The 18,289-nt window shown below is 55.8% G+C and overlaps 1 protein-coding gene and 1 pseudogene across 1 annotated transcript in view; both read right to left on the bottom strand.

The window, feature by feature from the left end:
* The window catches only part of PTGIS (prostaglandin I2 synthase), a 39,424-nt gene extending 35,415 nt beyond the window's left edge, over positions 1–4,009 (bottom strand). The window contains exon 1 of the mRNA XM_045833410.1: positions 3,784–4,009. Coding sequence (XP_045689366.1) covers positions 3,784–3,857 — 74 coding nt within the window. The 5' untranslated portion in view covers positions 3,858–4,009. The remainder of the gene's footprint in view (positions 1–3,783) is intronic.
* A 3,878-nt stretch (positions 4,010–7,887) lies between these two features.
* Positions 7,888–8,347, bottom strand: LOC123814993 (annotated as a pseudogene).
* Positions 8,348–18,289: the final 9,942 nt, after the last annotated feature.

The raw sequence follows: 18,289 nt of genomic DNA, 5'->3' as shown, positions 1-18,289 counted from the left end.
AGCAAGAAGGTCTCATGCTCGCGTGGCCGCCCACGGCCTCGGTGGGCACTGAAGTCAGATTCCTAACTCCCAGCTCACCGCCCCTCCCAGGCGGATGCTCTCTCGGTTAGCACGCGGGGCTTAAAAATTCTTGCCATAACTGCAGAAATCTGAATTTGGATTGGGAACTAGACGGCAGTAAGAATTATTTTTTATCTTCTCAAGAAAACAGAATTGCGATTGTCATTGTTTTTTGACATGCACGCTGAGGTATTTAATGGTAAGACAGTGTGACACCTGTATTTTGTTTCGAAATGTTGGCAACCATCAAATCTAGGGGATGGGTCCATGGGGGTTCTTATCCTATTCTTTCTATTTTTCCGTTTAGATGAAATTTTTCATAAGTAAATCGTTTTCACTGTAAACAGAACAAAGCCATGCGTAGAGAGTTGCTGATGGAATGAAGTAGTGCTTTTTTTCTTTTTACCGGAAAAAGCATAAACTTGGGAACGGGCTAGATGTGGAAAAGGATTTCTGTGTGATCCTCAGGAGGTCGCTCAGCCTTTCGAGGCCCGGGCTGCAAGACGGGGTGATGAGTGTTAGTTACATCGGGGGTCAGTCAGGAGGAAGGCGTGACCCCAGGGCAGTGCGGGGCCTTGCCCGTTTTGACCCAAACTTTGGACCGCCGTCTACACAGCATCAGTGTCATCCACTTCTGTTTCCAGCACCTGGTTATGTGTCCTGTCTGAAGAATCTTCTGGCAGAGGCTGTACCTCTCACTATCTTAACATCACGTGGCTCTAACACGATTTTTAAAGATTTTATTTATTTAATTTTTAAAAAGATTTATTTATTTATTTTTAGAGAGGGAAGGGAGGGAGATAGAGAGAACGAGAGAGAAAAACATCAATGTGTGGTTGCTGGGCGCCGTGGCCTGCAACTCAGGCATGTGCCCTGTCTGGGAATTGAACCTGCGATGCTTTGGTTCACAGCCCCCGCTCAATCCACTGAGCTACGCCAGCCATGTATTTATTTAATTTTAGAGAGAGGGGAAGGGAGGGGAAGAGAGAGAGAGAGAGGGACAGAAACATCGATCAGTCGCCTCTCACTCACGACCCCAACCAGAGACCTGGCCTGCAACCCAGGCATGTGCCCTGACTGGGAATCGAACCGGTGCCCTCACAGTACGACACCCATCCCACTGAGCCATGACATCAGGGCTCTAAGGCCTTTGAGCATTCAGATCACAAATGTAATGTGTGCAAAGAGTGAGAAGTCATTTTTCCTGGGAATTAAAATTTCATGCAGCCCAGACTGTTAATCCAGGCAGACCTTGGGCAAGTTGCTCGGCCTCTGTCAGCCTCAGTTTCCTCCTCTGTCCAATGGGCGTCAAAGAGCACCCCTCACTGAGTCGGGAGGAGGATATGAGATTGGGGGCTTAAACTGAGGTCCCTGTCGGTTCTCCCCAGGGTCCATGCAACTGTCCCCCAGCTGTCAGTGACCCCTGCACCCATACTTCTCCCCTGAACCCACTTGCTGACCACCCTAAACTGCCAACAGGTATCAAAATAAGCAACTCACCCTCAAAGATAAGTTAGTTCTCTGGATCTAGCAAGCAGTAGCTAAAGTAATGTTTAATTGGCATTCCTGCTAACCCAGCAATTCCACTCTCTCTACTATCATTATCATCAGCCCCACTTTAAAGACTGGGAAACTGAGGCAGAGAGTGGTTCTCAACTTCTTATTCCTAGGGGCTGGAAACTGTCATCCACTGAGCACCCAGGTCCCCTGTTTCCCACGGCTGCCGCCATCACCCCAAGAAAAATGCAGTCACCCCAAGAAAAGCGCAGACCAGGACGCCCCACAGGAAAACCACAGCTCAGCATCTGAAATCGCAAACACACGGCAAACAACCAAAAAAGCCACCAGTAGGGACAGGAGTAGAAAGGCATAAAGAAGGCAGCCACTGTTCATACTACGGAATCCTACACGGAAAATCAAAAGGCTGAGTTAGGTCTCCACGTAGCAACCTGGAGAGATGCCGGCGCTGAAATCTGGAGCGAGAGGAAAGTCAACACGCAGTCTGCACACACCTCCGCACAGAGCGCCCGGAGAGCCCGACAACTTGAGAAAATCATTCAGTTCATCGTAGGGAAACGTATTTGCTATCTTTTTTTTTCCCCTTTCTTTTTTGTGAAGTAACAGCACTATTTTTTTCTTTTTTTTTTCCAGGCCAATGATTGAATATGCAGTGTTCAGTTTCACCTGGAAATGCGTCTGAGGGTTGAAGAAAAATATCACGAACTTCTTGTTTGGAAATTCAGCTAACTTACTGGTTAAAAAGTTTCCAGAAGGTTTCTGGAATTTTCAGGCACTCTGATTTAAACACACACACACACACAGACACTCTCTCTCTCTCTCTCTCTCTCTCTCTCTCTCTTACACTGCCCTGTCTTATCTACTGGCTCAAGCCCAACGGCCTAACATGCATACGAGTAATTGTAAAAACAGCAGGGGAGGCCGAGGTGATATGATACCCTGGACTGGATCCCGGAGCAGAAAGAAGACATGAATGGAAAAACTGCTGGAATTCAAATAAAGCCTGCAGTTTGGTTAGTTGTAACAGACCAGAGTTGGTTGTTAGTTTTGACAAGTGTATATTATACGGCGAAAATGTTAACAAGAGCAGAAACTGGGTGAGGGGCCTTTGGGAACTCTCTGCACTATTCTTTGCAACTTTTTTTTTTTTGTAAATAGAACGCTGGTCTAAGATGAAAAGTGTACTCTAAAAATCTGGAAGGGCGCCCCAGACAGATCAACAGCAGAAGTCCAGAATTGTCGGAAGGGCGGTTAGACAGGCTTATCCCTAACGGGATATTTGTTTTAAGTCAAAGGCTTTCAGCTATTCCTTGTGCAAGTTCATTTCTTGAGTGTTTCGGAGATGGAAAAAGGCCTGCTGCCACCTCCCTGACTCGAGGGGTATGAGTTCTTTCCTTTTTTGCCTAAGCTGCAGATTCTCCATGGAGCAGAAAAACCTTTGGGACTAGGAAGCTGGGACATTTCACCTTGGTTCTGCCCAGCCCGCGGGACCCTCAGGCAGGGGAGACACCTTCCCGGGCCTCCGTTTCTCCCAGGGCAGAGGGAAACACCCAGCCCCCTGGTCCAGGTCGGGGACTCCCGCGGAAGCCGGTTTCGGGGCTGGTCAGAGGGCCTCCCCCAGCCCCGTTTCTCCCATCCGTGGAACAGGGAGGAGGAGGCGGCTACACCGCCCGACCGCAGAGAGCGAGGCCGGGGTCTGCGCCAGCCGAGTAGGTGCTGGATCCAGGTAGCGGCTGGAGAGCGGGAGAGGACTGCTTCCACCGAGCCCGTCCACGCACCTTTCCCGACCCACAGACCCTGGTCCTCACCTGGACCCCCAGCGCAGGTCCCAGCGCTCGGGACCGAGCCTATGCTGTGGGTGTCAGCCCCCTGGGACCTAGCCCGGGTCCCCACACCTTCCTGAGCCGTCCCACCCCACTGCTTTGCAGAGGTGGGGTGGCGCCCGGCCCAAGCCCTCCGAGGGATACGCGCGGGAGCCCCTTGTGCTAGGGGCCTCGACTCCCAACTCGGAAGGGCTCGCTCGGGGGGTGTGGGTGGCAGTGGAAGCCCCCTCCCCAGCACTGGGGCGGGGGCGAGGGGGAAGGCGCTCCGGCTAGGGCTGCCGCGGGCTCCGGGACCCTCAGCTGCAGCCCGGGCCCGGGATCGAAGACGCCCCGTTTGTCCTGCCGGGGCGGCGCGGGCCGCCGGGGGCTGGGGGACACTCACCGTGTGCGCCGGCGGCTCAGCAGCAGCAGCAGCAGCAGCGCAGCCAGGAGGCCAAGGAGCACGGCCCAGGGCATGGTCCGAGGAGCACAGTCCAGGGCGAGTCTGCAGCGACCCAGCACGAGAGACTGCGGGCGGGCTCGGGGACGGCCGGGGGGCGGCCCGGGGGCGGCCCGGCCCACCCAGGTGCCTCTCCCCGCCCCTGCGCCCTCTCTCCAGCCCACAGGCCGGGCCCATTTAGGGGTAAGGGGTGGGGCTGTCGATCCCTCCCAGGTCCCGAGGGGTCGCTGTGGGCGTTCTTAGAGGCCCCCTCCTCCCGGCTCGGGCCGACACAGGCCCCCACCCCCCGGGCCAGGAATGTGTGTGTGTGGGGGGGGGGAATGGGAAATGTGGGATGGAGGAAAGGGGAGACGCGGGTGGGAGGAAGGGTTGTGGTGGGGCGGCGGGGTGGGGGGGGTGTGACGGAAAGGGGGAGGATGTGCAAGGAGGGGGAAATTGTGTGAAGGAAGAAAGGCGGTGTGGGGGAGGGGGAGGGGAAATATGGGGACAGGGAAGGGAGTACGAGGATGGGAGGGTGACTGGTGGATGCATGGGGGACTTCCCATCACTTTCCACCTACACCGCCTCCACTACCCAGCCCCCTCCTCATCCATCCCCACCTGGACCACTCAGAGACCGTTAGCTGGCTGTACTGTGGAGGGCCTGTGGCGCCGGGGTGTGGTGGGCGCGTTTAGGCTGGACTCTACCCACAGGTGTACTACCCGCATCACTGCGGGGAGGGGGTTATTAGAGCTTCTTGGATGGGCTCCATCTCCCCAGTCCCCACCTGCTGTGAGGGCCGCACCAGTGAGTGTGAAGCTCCCAGCCCTGTACCTGGGCCTTCCAGGGGCTCCGGGTGTGGGAGCCATGGTCAGCATCACCTGGCAGTTAAGGTGCCAGCCTCCAGGCGCCTCCGTGGGCTGCACAGGAGACCACTCCTGGGTGCTGGGGAGAACCCGGGCTCCTAGCTCCAAGGTGGTTTTTTTAGGTTTGTGGCACGCTCCCCACTCCCTGCAACCGCTGGCCCCCATTTCCACCCTGGCCCACCTTGCACAGGTAACTTACCCTTTCTGGGGCCAATTACTTCCCTGGGACCAGACTGACGGGGGTGTATTTAGCTCAGGGTGGGTGCGAGGAATTGAGGAGCGCTCGTCTGTAAGAGGGAGTCACACACACTGAGTGCTCGGGACGGTGGAGTTTTGTGAGACCGTGGGCCGAGTGTGCAGCCGGGACCCAGAAGCTTTGCTTCTAGTCCTGTGTCTACTGCTCAGTGCGGGGGAACGTAGGCAGGCGTCCTGTCCTCTTCCCAATAGACCTCTTAGGAGCGGCTACTCCTGCCCAGGCTGCTGGCTTCAGCCCTCCTCTCTCCACAGCCCATGCTCCCCCCCTCACCCACCCCCTAGTCAAAAGGATCATGTTAGGGACGGCGGGACTCAAGAGTTAAAGGTTGTAGCCTTCGCCGGAGTTGATAAGCTGAAATGATTAATGCCTGTGGAAAGCTGTTATTCCGGGAATTAGAATGACAGGACCTACGTGACTCCGGGAGGTGGACCAGCAGTTCAACCTTTGTGCGCCCACGGGTCTGTGAGCAGGCGACAGCCCCGCAACGGAGCCACTGCCTTCCAGAGAAGGAATGCAGATCACAAGCTGTGGATGGACAGATAAAGAAGTACCAGAAAACCCGGCTGCAGCTCTTGCCCAATTAAACTTTCTTCCAGACCCCTCACCTACCCCTTCGTCTTCTTGCACAGGGACCAACTGGAGAGGAAATGTGAGGACGGTTTTTGAGGGCACACAGCCTGCCTGCCATCTTCTCAGGTCACTGGCCGCTGAACAGCCCATGAAGATGCTTTCGCTGCTTGTCTCTATGTACTGGTTCTGGCAGCGACGGGCAGCGTGAACCCGGACTCTTCACGGACTTCTCCGGTTTTGAAATGGGGGGGAGGTTGGCTCTGGGTCCAGGCCTCATGCTGCCTGTCGCCGCTCAGCCAAAAAGCAGAGACAGAGATTGGATTATAATCTCGCCTTTATTAATCTCAGAGGCCAGCAGTCTGAGAAGGTGGCAGGTAAAAACCCTAACACCCACCTCTCCTTGAGCTTTCAGAGGCAGGTTTACACAGGGGGAACGTGGGAATTGGGGAGGGGGGAATTCCAAGGAGAAGCACAGACGTGCGGTGTCTTTGGAGATTAAGGGCAGGGGAGCTGAAAGGGGCGTCCGCAGCTTCTTCCCAGGCTGGCTCCCTTTGTTTCGTGTTATCTCTCCATTTGCCTCAGCCTTCCTCTCTTCCCGGACACCTGCGGTTTACGGCCAGGGAGGGTATGTGTCCTGTGATTAGGGAGGAAAAGTATAAACCACTTGCTCTCCTGTGTCCTCGGTTAGGGGAGATAAGGTGTCGTGATTCACCGGGTGGCTGTAAGTTGCTCCAACTGATGGGCCTTCTTTCATTTCCTTGTCTCAGTTTCCCCATTCCACTCGCCCAGGAATTTTCCTAGCCGCTTACTGTCCTGCCTCAGTCAGGTGCTAAATCACTAGCACCCGAGTCAGATCCTGTCCCTGAGCGCCGCTGAGAGCCCTCCATGACCCCAGCTCACTCAGAGCACAGCTGAGGACTTTACAAGGTGCTACAAGGGCCTGCACGATCTGCCTCCTCCACCTTCACCTCCCTGGCCTCTTGGCCCCCCCTATCACCCACCCAGCTTCACCCACGCACCTCTCCCGTCCTTCCGTGAGCGTGCCAGACTCGCTCCCACCGCTGGGCCTTTGCACTCGCTCTTCTTTCTGCCTGGAGTGCTCTTCTGTTGGAGACTTGCACAGAGGGCCCTTTCCATCACATCCCTCGTCCCTCTGTCTTTGCTCGACTGTCACCTCCTCGGAGAAGCCCTCCGTGACCACCGGCCTAAAGCGGTCACCCCATCACTCTCTATTGCCTTACCCTGTTTTATTTTCCTGTCCAGTACTTAACATTTCCTGCTATCATGTCAAAGGTTTAATTGTTTACCTGTTTAATGATGGGTGTCAAGGCAGCTAGGTGACGCGCATGTGGTCTCAGCGGATTCGGGACCTCAAAAGGGAAAAGGAGTTTCCCCGAACCTCTTGTTTATATATCCAGCTTGTCTGCTGAAGCCAACAGTCCCAAAAAGGCTACAGAACAGGCTGGGGGCTTTTCCCCAAATTTGGGGGCCCACGGGCGACCTTCTGGCAGTGGGGCTCACAGTCCGGCTCAGCCAGTCCTAGGCTGTGGGACCCTGGGCAGTCTGCTGCACCTCCCCAAGCTTCAGCGCCTCATTAGGTAAATCGTCATTAGGCAGATGTCCTAATCGAGGTGACATGCCTATCAGGGTGCCTGACACACAGTTAAGTGTTAGTGAAGGGACCACGCTCGGGGCTTATTCCAGTTCAGACTCTCCCCTCACGCGTGATCAGGGCTCGGGCTCAGGCTCAGTTTCCTCATCTGTGAGATGGGGTGAACAAGTTCCTTCCTCACAGCGCTACTGTGAGGACAGAAATCAATGAGGAGAGGATGAAATCACCCACTGAGGGGCCTGGCACACAGTAGGTGCTCAATAAATGTTAACTCTTCTACCCCACACCCCTGGCTTGTGTGCAGACCGGGGTCCTAGATAGCATGTCCCTCCTCCCCCCTCACCCGGGGGCAAAATGCCCCCAGGGAAGGAGACCAGCGCTCATACACCAAGGGGAGGGTGTTTCCAGGGCCCCCGGCTTCTGCCTTGCTAACAGACCCCGCTTTTGTTCAGGAATCGGGTGGGTGTTTAGGAAGGTGGCCCCTCCCCTTCCCCGGAGATGAACTACCCCCGGTGTGAGCCAGCCAGGGAAACCCCTCTTTGCTGAGGATTGACCCAGGGTGGCCACGGGGTGCCTTCTGGCACATTTTCCCACCCTGTTTGCTCCCTCTTTTTGGGGTGCCCTTGTGTGGGGACGTGATGGTGGTGGGGGTATTAGGAGGTAAGGCAAGGAACACGGCACAGCCCCAAACCAGAGCGGCAGGGCAGCCCTCCCTGGAACCACCTGCCTCTAGACTCCTTTTTTGGGGGTGGGAGGATGACTCACTATTTATTTATGACAAATTTCACATTTGTAATGCTCGCCCGTCGGAAGTCCTTTGAGATGATGCCATGGGCCTCGGCCAGTCGGAGAAGGGAGTCACCGGACGCGCCCAGCCCGCCCATGGCAGATAGCAGAGGTTTTAAACTGGCCCTTGAACCCGCGTGTCTCCTCGTCAACCCGGGCCACGTTCATCACCTGGATGGCCGCCTGGCCCTCGGCGCCGGTGATGCGGTTGCTGGCGGAGCATTTCCACGGCGCGTACAGGTTCACAGACCTGCCGGCCGCGGCGTTCTGCAGGTCGCGCCTGCCGCGCTGGCCACCGTGGGTACGCCCGCAGGAAGAGCTAGACTTGTTTAATGAGATAATCAAGTAAGTACGCCGTGAGTCAGATTTTCTCTTACATGCAGCCAAAACCACTTCTAGCCAAGATGATCTTCCAGTTATGGCTGTGGTGAGGACCATGTGACATAACGAATAACACGTCTGAACACCTGTCACAGTGCCGGCCCCCGGCGCGCTTTCGCGATGTTGCCTCATCTTATTATTTTTTGCTGCCTTCTTCTGCTTCTTCTTTTACAGCTCGGGCTTTCTGCATTTTCATGCTGGTACAGTGTCCAGCTGTCTTGGCTACAACGTCTTGCAGGGACAGGCAGGGTCTAGAAAGTAGCAGATGCACCAAACTCCCCTGATGCACGAGGACAGACCGGGCCCTGCTGGGGGCAAGACTGGTACATCCTCAGGAGTGGAGATGAGAGCAGGCCTCCTCCCCCCGCCCCGAGGAGCCCAAGGAGAAAGGGTGGGGACATCCGAGGGCTTGAGGGCTGCATGCAAACCCCAACATTGCCGCTCATTTGCCACGTGACCCTCAGCGAGTTGCCTGGCCTCATCCGTGCCATGGGCACATCTCCACAGCTTCACGGGGCGGCAAAGCCCATGTGGCAGGTGGACTCGCAGGAAATCCCCTCCTCTGTCCAGCTGGACCAAGGCCACCACCCAGTGACAATCACCTGGACGTCCTCCTGCGGGAGTCTCAGGGCGTCCAGAGGTTCCCGGCCCAGTAGAGACAAGACGTCTGCACAGCCCTTTGACCCTGCCAAGCTTCCGCCCTCTTATCGGGCCTCTGGAGGGCCGTGAGGGTCATGTCAAGACCCGACTCCTTCAGAAAACGGGGGGCTGTGTCTGGGAAAGGTCAGCCCTTTCCTCCCACCCCACCCCACCCCCCGCCTCATCCCTTCCAGGAACCAGATCTGGCTCGTGTCTGCATCCTTAAAGGCCACAAACAAGTTGTGTCAAGAAAGGAAAATATTATGCGTGCGGTCTCCTTCAAAGCCGAACACCAGACCCATAAGGGAGGGGCTGTTTAAAATATTTTTCCAATGAAAGCTCTAACTTCGCTGGTATCTTAGGCCATCTGAAAGAAACACTTTTTTGTATTAACCCCTCTCATCTGCACAAGACCCTATAAAACGGATACCATCGTTATTCCCAGTGTTCCGATGGTGAAACCAAGGCTCAGAGAGGCAAAATGTATCGGGGAAAATGCCAGGGAGGAAAGTGAAGAGGAAGCCAGAGGAGGCTGGGAAAAAGGGAGGGCGGAAGGAAGGAAGGAAGGAAGGAAGGAAGGAAGGAAGGGAGGGTGGGAGGGAGGGAAGAAAGGAGGGAGGGAGGGCGGGAAAGAAGGAAAGAAGGAAGGAAGGAAGGAAGGGAGGGAGGGAGGGAGGGAGGGAGGAAGGAGTTGACCAGCTGGGACTTGGAAAGGACAGCCGCAGGTCACCTCCAGGGAGTGAGAAGCTGGAACCAAGGGCACTGGGAGCAGGAACCAGGAGCGGGCAGAACCTTCGGGGCACCAACTATTTCCCTATCTTAGCCTTAGTTCCCCTTAAGTGCCTGGTTATCCCGAGAGAGAATTCGATTGGCCGAGTTTGGATCATGTGCCCACCCACTGACCTTGATGGACAAACAAAGTGCTAAAGGAGATTCCAGGAGGAGGATCGGAAAGTGGGGCGGGCAGGTGGGAAGTCGGGCAGGGATGGCCGCAAGCCCGTCTTACAGACAGACGAGAGATGGAAAGCCCAGAGGGGGACAGGGGATTGGCGGGGACACAGAGCCTAGGAACCCCGGAGTCGTCTCCAGCCAGCATCCCAGCATCCCCCGCCCCCCCGCCACCGCCTTTCCCCTGCCGGGCTCCGGGCGGGGCGGGCGGGGGAACAGGAGGGCACTGTGCTTCCCGCAGGATGAAGGGCTGGCTCCTGGGGGCTGTGCCGGGACCAGACGAGGTCTCCCCAGAGCACAGGAAACCGCCTCAGACTGAGCCTCATTCAGGGGTCGAGGCCTTCTCCTCCCCCTCCCTCTGCAACGAACAGACCCCCCTTCAGATCCAGCCCTGCCCCTCAGCCCCACCCCTGTGTTTAAGAGAAGCCAGGGGGAAAAAGGTTATTTTTCCAATATGTAAAACCCTTGCCTGGACCAAATAAAACATGTCCAGGTTGGGGGCAGCCCGAGATGGCTCGTCGGTAAGTGCTGGAATGCTCCTTCGTACACATAAAAATCAAGGCCCTATTTACATGGACATGAGTAGGGTTGCTAATGTCCTCGCTTTAACTCTGGCCAGGCAAAGAAAAGCTTTTTATAGTCTCTAGAGAGGTCATCTAGTACAGTGGTTGGGAGCAGGGATGTTCTGGAGACAGAGGGCCTGGGTTCAAATCCCAGCTCTGCCACTTACTGATAGCGTGGCCTCAGGCAAGTCACTTAACCTCCTGGGGCCTCAGTTTCCCTGGGGGAGGACTCCTGTAACCAGTGTCTGGTATAGCGCAAACACAACCAAAAGTTCACCTACTGTCCCCTGTCCACTGTCTGATCTTTTCATGAGCTTCACGTGGCAAGAAATACAAACTCTTAAGCCAGGCCAATAACATAACCACTGGGGGAGGACCAGCTTCACGCAGGTGCTGCGGGGGCAAGCGTCCCCCCACCCCACCCCCATTCTCTCCAGGAAGGTGCCTGCCTGCGTCCACCTTGGTCCCAGGGAAACGGAGCTCCAGGGAGACAGACTGAGGCTCGTTACTGCCGTTTAGAGCGTGCCCCCTCTGCACTATACTCGTGCAGGTGTGTGAGCTCCTGGAACCCTTATACCCACCTGGGGCGGGCGGAATCACAACCCTCTTACCCAAAGTTGGGGAGCTTGCAAGCAAGGCCGGCGGCATGAGACTCCAGGGTGTCCCACTCTGGAGCCTGGCTTTTCTCCGTTCCGATCAACCGTGTGTTCCCATTCCCAGTGAGGGGACACGATTCCAAAGGTCCTGTGCTCCACTTGACCCTTGTCACTTGATCCTGAAAGGAAAAACTCCCTCTCCCTACCTTATGGTTCGGTATAAGAGCCATTCGTCTACAAGTAATAGTTAAGATGTTTGTAATTGCTAGTGATAGGAACTCAACTCAAAATTGGCTTAAGCAAACCCCCCCCAAAAAACAAAAAAACCTATCATTTATTGGCACTAGCAGGGAAAGTCCAGGAGTAGAATCCTAGCTTCAGGGAGCTGGGGAAAATGCAGCTTCAAGCACAGCAGGATCCAGGAGCTCCAAGGATGTTGCTGGGACTCCTGTCACTCCATCTCTCAGCTCTGCTTGCCTCTGTGTTGGCTCCACCCTCAGGCAGCCTCCCCCTGTGCTGCATGAGAGGGCTCTGAGCAGCCCGGCACCCTGCCAGCCCAGCAGCCCCATTGGAGGGGGAGTCTCTTTGTCAGTTGTCTAAGTGAAAGTCTGGGGCTGTATGGGGTTTGCCTTATTTAAGTCAGATGCAGCCCCCTTTACTAATCCCTGGAGCCATCTGGGATGCTCATTTGGCCAGGCCGGGGTCTCCCGCCCACTTCTAGCGGTGGGGGTGGGGATGGGGGTAGTTTCACTGCATTGATCCCCTAATTAATGAACTCCCTGGGCCCAAGCCCTTTGCCATGTGAGTTTATTTCACTCACATGTGCTGAGTCCAGGCTGGCCTCGAGACTTTCTCCGGCCAATGGAACGCAGGGCAGTGGTGCTGCGCCTGTCCCCAGCACTGGCCTCAAGAGTCCTCACCGGTTCCCCTCTCTCTCTTTTGGACCCTGCAGAGCCATGGTGAGGACAAGCCGGGGCCAGTCTGCCTGAGGATAAGGAACCGTATGAAAGACAGCCCAGGCCCCTGCAGGGGCCGCCCTAGACCTTGAGGGCTGAGTGGGGGAGGGGCGCTTCCTAAAATGAGAGAAGGGTTCTATTACCAGAAGGGCAGGATGAATCTTGGGAAGCTATTGCTCTGTGATTATCATCCCCGTGTTAGAGCAGGGAAACTGGAGAGAGGGAGGGAGAGATGAATTTGAACCTTGGCCTATTTTACCAAGTCTCCCCGGACAACCACAATGCTAAGTGACGCACCCTGGTCCAATGGGGCGTACACATGGATGTTTCCATGCACCTGAGACAAGACAATCATGACAGCTGAATGATTTTAATTGAGTTTCCTGGCAGCTAAGATAAAAAGGGAAATGTACTGAGATGCATCAGCCTATTCCCTGATATTTAAAGAGGAGGAGGAAGAGGAAGAGGAGGAGAAAAAGAAAAAGAAGGTCTATATAAGTTTGTCTAGAGACACATGTTTGTCTTGCTTGACTCCAAGATGGAACTGAGGGCTCATTACACAAGAAAACTAACCAAAAAAATGGTTGTTAAGGTAGGTGCTGTTCATTTCACTCTCCATAAAACTTGAAGACAGCTATGAACTCAGGCATTTGTGGGAGGAACTCGGATAATGAAGTTTCTTTTTTTCCTTTCCTTTTCCTTCCTTCCTTCCTTCCTTCCTTCCTTCCTTCCTTTTCAACAACATAGAAGTTTATTTCTGCCTGTAGTGTAACAATTTAGAGGTCACTCATCCAGGGTTGGTGAGAAGGCTCAGCCATACCCAACATGCAACTCCAGTCCCTGGGCACAAGGTAGTTGCTCCAGCTCCTGCCTTCACGCCTGCCTCCCAGCTGCAGAAAAAAATTAGAAAAAGCAAGAATTCACTTTTGAGTAATCACATTTACCACCTCGCAAGACTAGGACTGACAAAAGCCAAAGGAACAGAAGTAAGGTGTGTCTGTAAAACTGAAAATTAACAGGCTGCCAAGGCTCAAATCCTGGCTTGACCATTTACTTGTTGTATTGGTTTCCTGTAGCTGCCACAAATCACCACGGACCTGGTGGTGTGCAATAGCAGAAGCGTGTTCTCACGCAGTTCTGGAGGCCGGAAGGGCAACGTCGGTTTCTCGGGGCCGAAACCGAGATGTGTCGGGGGGCTGTGCCCCCTCTGGAGGCTCCCAGGGAGAACCATCCCTCACCTCTCCCGCCTCCTGGTGGCCGCCCGCATTCCTTCGTTTGCGACATCACGGTAATCTCTGTCATCTCTGGCTGTCGTTACTGTAATCTCGGGCTCTATCTTCACGCCGCCTTCTCCTCTTCCGTGCATCTGCCTAGTCTTCCTCGGCCTTCCTCTAAAAAGGATGCACGTGGTGGCACTGGGACCCCTCTGGACAATCCAGATAGTCTTCTCATCTCAAAAGCTTTCATCTAATCACATCTGCCAAGATTTTATCATCCACAGTGACATTCGCTGGGTCCGGGGACTGGTTAGGACCCGGTATCTTGGAGGTCCCCCGTGCAGCCCACTACACTAGCTGTGGGACCTCGGCCATTGCCTTAACCCCACGGTGCCTCTGTCTCCTTACTGCAAAAGGACAGCAAACCTCCTCACTGGGCCAGCAGGAGGGCCACACAAACCAGTCACACAGAGCATGTACAGTGGTGACCGGCTCATGGAAAGAGCTTTGTGTCAGCTTTGAATGTGATCAAGACCCTTCAGCCACGACTAAAACCCCCACGAGGACAGCTCCCTGCCCTGTCCTGGTCACCGCTGTCTCTCAGCACCTGTCACGGGACTCCCGCCAAGCAGGTGCTCGGTAAACATTTAATGCGCGCATGCTGCTGGCCGGGCCAGCGGTGTGGCTTTAGGGAGGCTCTGCTCCTCTAAGGGCCTGCTTTTTCCTCCCTCCACGGGGAGCTGCTGGTGCGGAGAGCACATTTCTCTGGCTGGGAGGGCACATCCCTTTGGGGGCAGAGGATTCAGGGGTCAGGGGCCGGCCGTAGCTGCTTTCTCTCTGAGTCACTAGATTTCTCAGCTCGAGGCCAAGTGTCTAAATATTATGAACAAGCCAGCTGGAAATAAGGCGGGGGAAAACTGACGGGGCAAAACAAGTTGCTGTGCGGGACAGGACTTCCCAGGAACTTGGCGGGGGCCTGGCTTAGCGCTGAGCACCTGCCGGGAAGGGTGGTAAAACCCTCGTCTGGACAGCTCTGCTCCCCGAGCCAGCCTCCAGTCAAATCCTCGCAGCTCCAGTGGGGAGGCTGAGGCCCCCCACGAGTGAAGGCCGCGTCCAAGTTTCTGCTGCGTGATGCTGCCGATGAAGCTGAGACCCAGGATTGCTAACCGCCAGCCCAGCCCCTGCAGAGACCCCAGAGGAAGAGGGGAGGCGTGCAGTGCGCTGCAAGCAGGCGGGGAGCAGGGGGTGCAGCCTGTGCCGGTGCCCAGGCCTCAGAGACAGGCCGCAAACTCAGAAACTAAGGCGAAGGAGCGAGAGTTACGTGCCCAGAACTTTAAACATGGTTCCCAGGGGGGAAAGGGAACAATTGATGGTTTTAGGAGGAGGGAAAACAGGCTCTGGGAGTCTTTTCCCAGGTGGGGCGCACAGACCATTAGCATCAGAATCACCCAGGGTGGTGGGGGTGAGGGGGCACTGGGAGGAGGTTGTCAAAATGCACATTCTTGGGGTCTCCATTTTCACAGACCCCACCCCCACCCCGAGGTGATTCTGAAGCACACCCACTATTGTACTGAGTACAGAGATGATTCCTGTTCAAAGGTCTGGACTCAGTCAGGCCTGGCTGCAAATCCCAGCTCCGCCACTTAACTTGCTGTGTGACTTTGGGCCAGTTACTGCGCCTCTCTGAGCCTCAGTTTCCCCTCCTCTAAAAAGGAGATGGTCTTAGTACTTGCTTCTCAGGGTCCCTCTAAGGATTAAGTAAGATAATACACATAAAAGCAGTTAGGACATTCTTAGCGCTCAAAAACCACAGGTTATGAGCCCCAGCCAGTGTGGCTCAGTGGACTGAGCATGGGCCTGCAAATTGAAAGGTCACCAGTTCGACTCCCAATCAGGGCCAGGTCCCCATTTGGGAACATGTGAGAGGCAACTGATGTATCTCTCATAAATAGATGTTTCTCTCTCTCTCTTTCTCCCTCCCTTCCCCCCTCTCTAAAAGTAAATAAATCCTTTGGGAAAAAGCCCCACTGGTAGTGAGGGGTTCACTGTGGCCGTGGTATGGAAGATGCAATGAAGGGCAGCCAGCCGGGAGGCAGGGAGACCAGAGCAGCTGGCTCTGCAGGACTCTGGGCCAGGGGCCTGGGGCTGGGCTGTGGGGCTGGGCTGTGGCGCTGAGGTGTGGAAACCGGCTTAGGCGAGGTGTGTCCTTTGCACAGCACCAGGTGGCACCATTTCTGTGCACCACACCCTGAAGGACGCCCCCTGGAGTTGTGCTAGGAAATGGCGTGGGGCCGGAGAGAAGAGGATGCCGTCTGAGGGGATGGGGAGGATGACCGGATTAGCAGCCACGGATCGGCACTTAGCAGCGCAAGCCCCTGCCTGTGTCAACTGCTGTGTGACCTTCATCCTCCCAACATCCCTATGGGGTGGGGGGGGTCACTGGACCCTGGCGTTTCATAACCTGGACACCCCTGACCAGTGTACTGGACACTTTTGTGTTGCGGGGCTGTCCTGGGCACTGTAGGATATTTAGCAGCATCCCTGGTCTCTCCCCAGAGGTGACAAGCCAAAATGTTTCCAGACACTGCAAATGTCCCCAGGGGGCAAAATCACCCCATTAGGACCCACTGCCTTAGCCTCGTTCTACGTACACGGAGGAAACGCAGGCGGACAGAGCCCAGGCACCTTGCCCACGCGTACCTGGCTAGGAAGCAGCAGGACTTGGACCCGGTTCTGGCCCGGAGCTCCAGGTGTTAGTTAACCTCTGCAGCGCAGGGGTCGGCTTTTGCGGCCGCAGACCCAGGCTGTCTCTATGGGGCGGACTTGGGCAGCGGTCTGGTCCAAGGGCAGCCTGCTAGGGAGGTGAACTGCATTCACGTTGACTGTGCGCTTCCTGGGAACGGCCTTGGGGGCCGTGACGGAGATGGTAGGGGACCCAAATTCACCCACCACCACCCAGCCTCCCCCAGGAGCCACCATCCATTACCTCGGATGGTGGGGCCGGGGAGATAGGGCCTTGGGGACAGGCAAGAAGGACCAAGATGGCAGCAAGGGGAGGGGCTCTGAGGCCGGCCGAGCCTGGAACCCCACCGCCGGGGCCTCTCAGGAACTCCCTCCAAGACCTTCAGGCTAAATGTTTACACCGTGAGCGCTCTTTTCCTTCCTGTGTGGGCAGAGGGGCGCTTAGAGGTGGATCCGTGAGATTTGGGGAGACAGACTCCAGGGAAAGGTCAAGGCCAGAGGCCAGAGGTCAGCGATCAGAAGGAAATAGTTGAAGCCCAGGACGCCTGTCCCCTCAGCTTGACCTCCAAAGCCACCCAGCTCGGGACCCGGTGGCAATGCCGCCGTCATCTCCTTCAGGGGAGGTTTGGGGTTTGGGGTTCTGAGGGGCACGGAGTAAAACACTGTTTCCTTTATGTGGCCGTGATCCTCTGAAGCATGGGAGTTGGAGTGAGGGGACAATTAAGTAAAAAAAAATCTTGCCCAGAGAAGAAGCCACTTATAGACCCAAAAGTGCTTGTTTGTACAGGTGGCTGCCGTGAAAGGCCTGGCTCTGAGCCGCCAAAGAGGGTGGCCTCTGGGTAAGCTGAGTAATCGAGGTCAAGGTCCTGGCAGGTTAAGCCGCAGCGACCTCGGCTCTCCATGAGAAATGACAGGCCCCCATGGAGGGGTTCTTCCCCCAGACGCTGGAGAAGGGTAAGAGCCCTCATCCTTCATCCGGTTTTACTGCCGACTGTCCCTGACGCGGCTGCAGTGTCACCTTTGACCTCTGGGCTTGCGTGACCCCTAGAGCTTGCACATCTGGGTGGGAGAATTGCCTGGAGCCTTCACGCCTGTTTTGGCTACGAAACTGAGTTCACAAAAGAGATACGTGCCTGCTAGCCATCCCTCGAAGGGTTCATGACGTCAGCGCTGTGTGCGTGTGTGCTTGGGAGCACGAGCGTGTGCTTGCCTTTTCGTCCCCCTCTTTGATCCTCCACGGGGGCGGGGGGGGGAGTGTGGGAGGGTGTGCGAGAGCTGTGCACACAGAGGGACGCGGCCGTTCGGGCCACTCTTACCTCGGGCGGGGTGAAAACGTGTTTCTGGGTGTGTCTAAGCTGAGACTGGTTCTTCTCCCTCGGGACGGCGCGTCAGAAACCGCTGGGGGTCTTGTTAAAAAGCAGGTTCCGACTCAGTAGGTCTGGGGCGGGGCCTGAGCTCCCGCTTTTCTGATCTGTCTCTAAGCAACGCTGCTGCCTCGCAAGTCTGGGGACCGCCTCTGCCGTGACCCAGCCAGGCTTACCCCCCACGCCCCTGCCTCCAGGCCTTGGCTCTGGCTGTCCCTCGCACCCGGCACCCCTCCCTCTCCCTGCCCAGCGTCTCCCTGAGCTCCCTGGCTTCTCAGAGAGGGCACCTCCTGTAGCTGGGGGGGGCGGGGGAGGGGGGGTTACCCACGTACGGATCCAGGGACTGTCTGGGCCACAGGGATCTTTGAGATAATCTTGTTCAAGTCTCTTCAGAGTTCCAGGTGCTTTTGTGGCAGTGCTCAAACCCCAGCTCATCCTGGCTGAACTGAAAAAAAAAAAAAAAAACAAATAAAACAAAAAAATAAAATAAATGATTGGCTCGTGTACATGAAAATCCAAACACGTTCATGGAGGCAGTTTTTCCATCATCGAAACCCGGGAACAATCGACGTGTCAACTGGGGTGGGGGGCGCTGGCCAAGAAAGCGGCGGTTGGTCCATCTTCTGGAATGCACCGCTGCTGAAAACGGGGGGAGGTCTGCCTAGGCTGACATGCACAAAAAAACCCCAAGATTTATTATTAAGACAGAAAAGCAAACACGGAATGATATATACAGCATGACATCATTTATTTAAAAACACATACCCCCCCAAAATCGGTGTTTCCCGCGAGTCCATCTGAGCTGGTGTGTGTGGCTGCACAGAACGAGGCCTCAGCCAGGGCGCCGTGGACACTCGCCGCTAGAGGGCGCGTTTCCGGGGGGACCGCCGCGGGCTTCGTAGGATGTCTAGCAGCCCCCCTGGCTTCCACCTGTTAGATGCCAAGAGCACCCCTCCCCCAGGGGCGATGGCCAA

The sequence above is a fragment of the Phyllostomus hastatus genome, unplaced genomic scaffold, assembly GCF_019186645.2.
Source record: "Phyllostomus hastatus isolate PE091 unplaced genomic scaffold, TTU_PhHast_1.1 phas_contig_17, whole genome shotgun sequence".
NCBI lineage: Eukaryota > Metazoa > Chordata > Mammalia > Chiroptera > Phyllostomidae > Phyllostomus > Phyllostomus hastatus.
The sequence above is the reverse complement of the archived record's forward strand: the minus strand, read 5'-3'. Positions and strand labels throughout refer to the sequence as shown.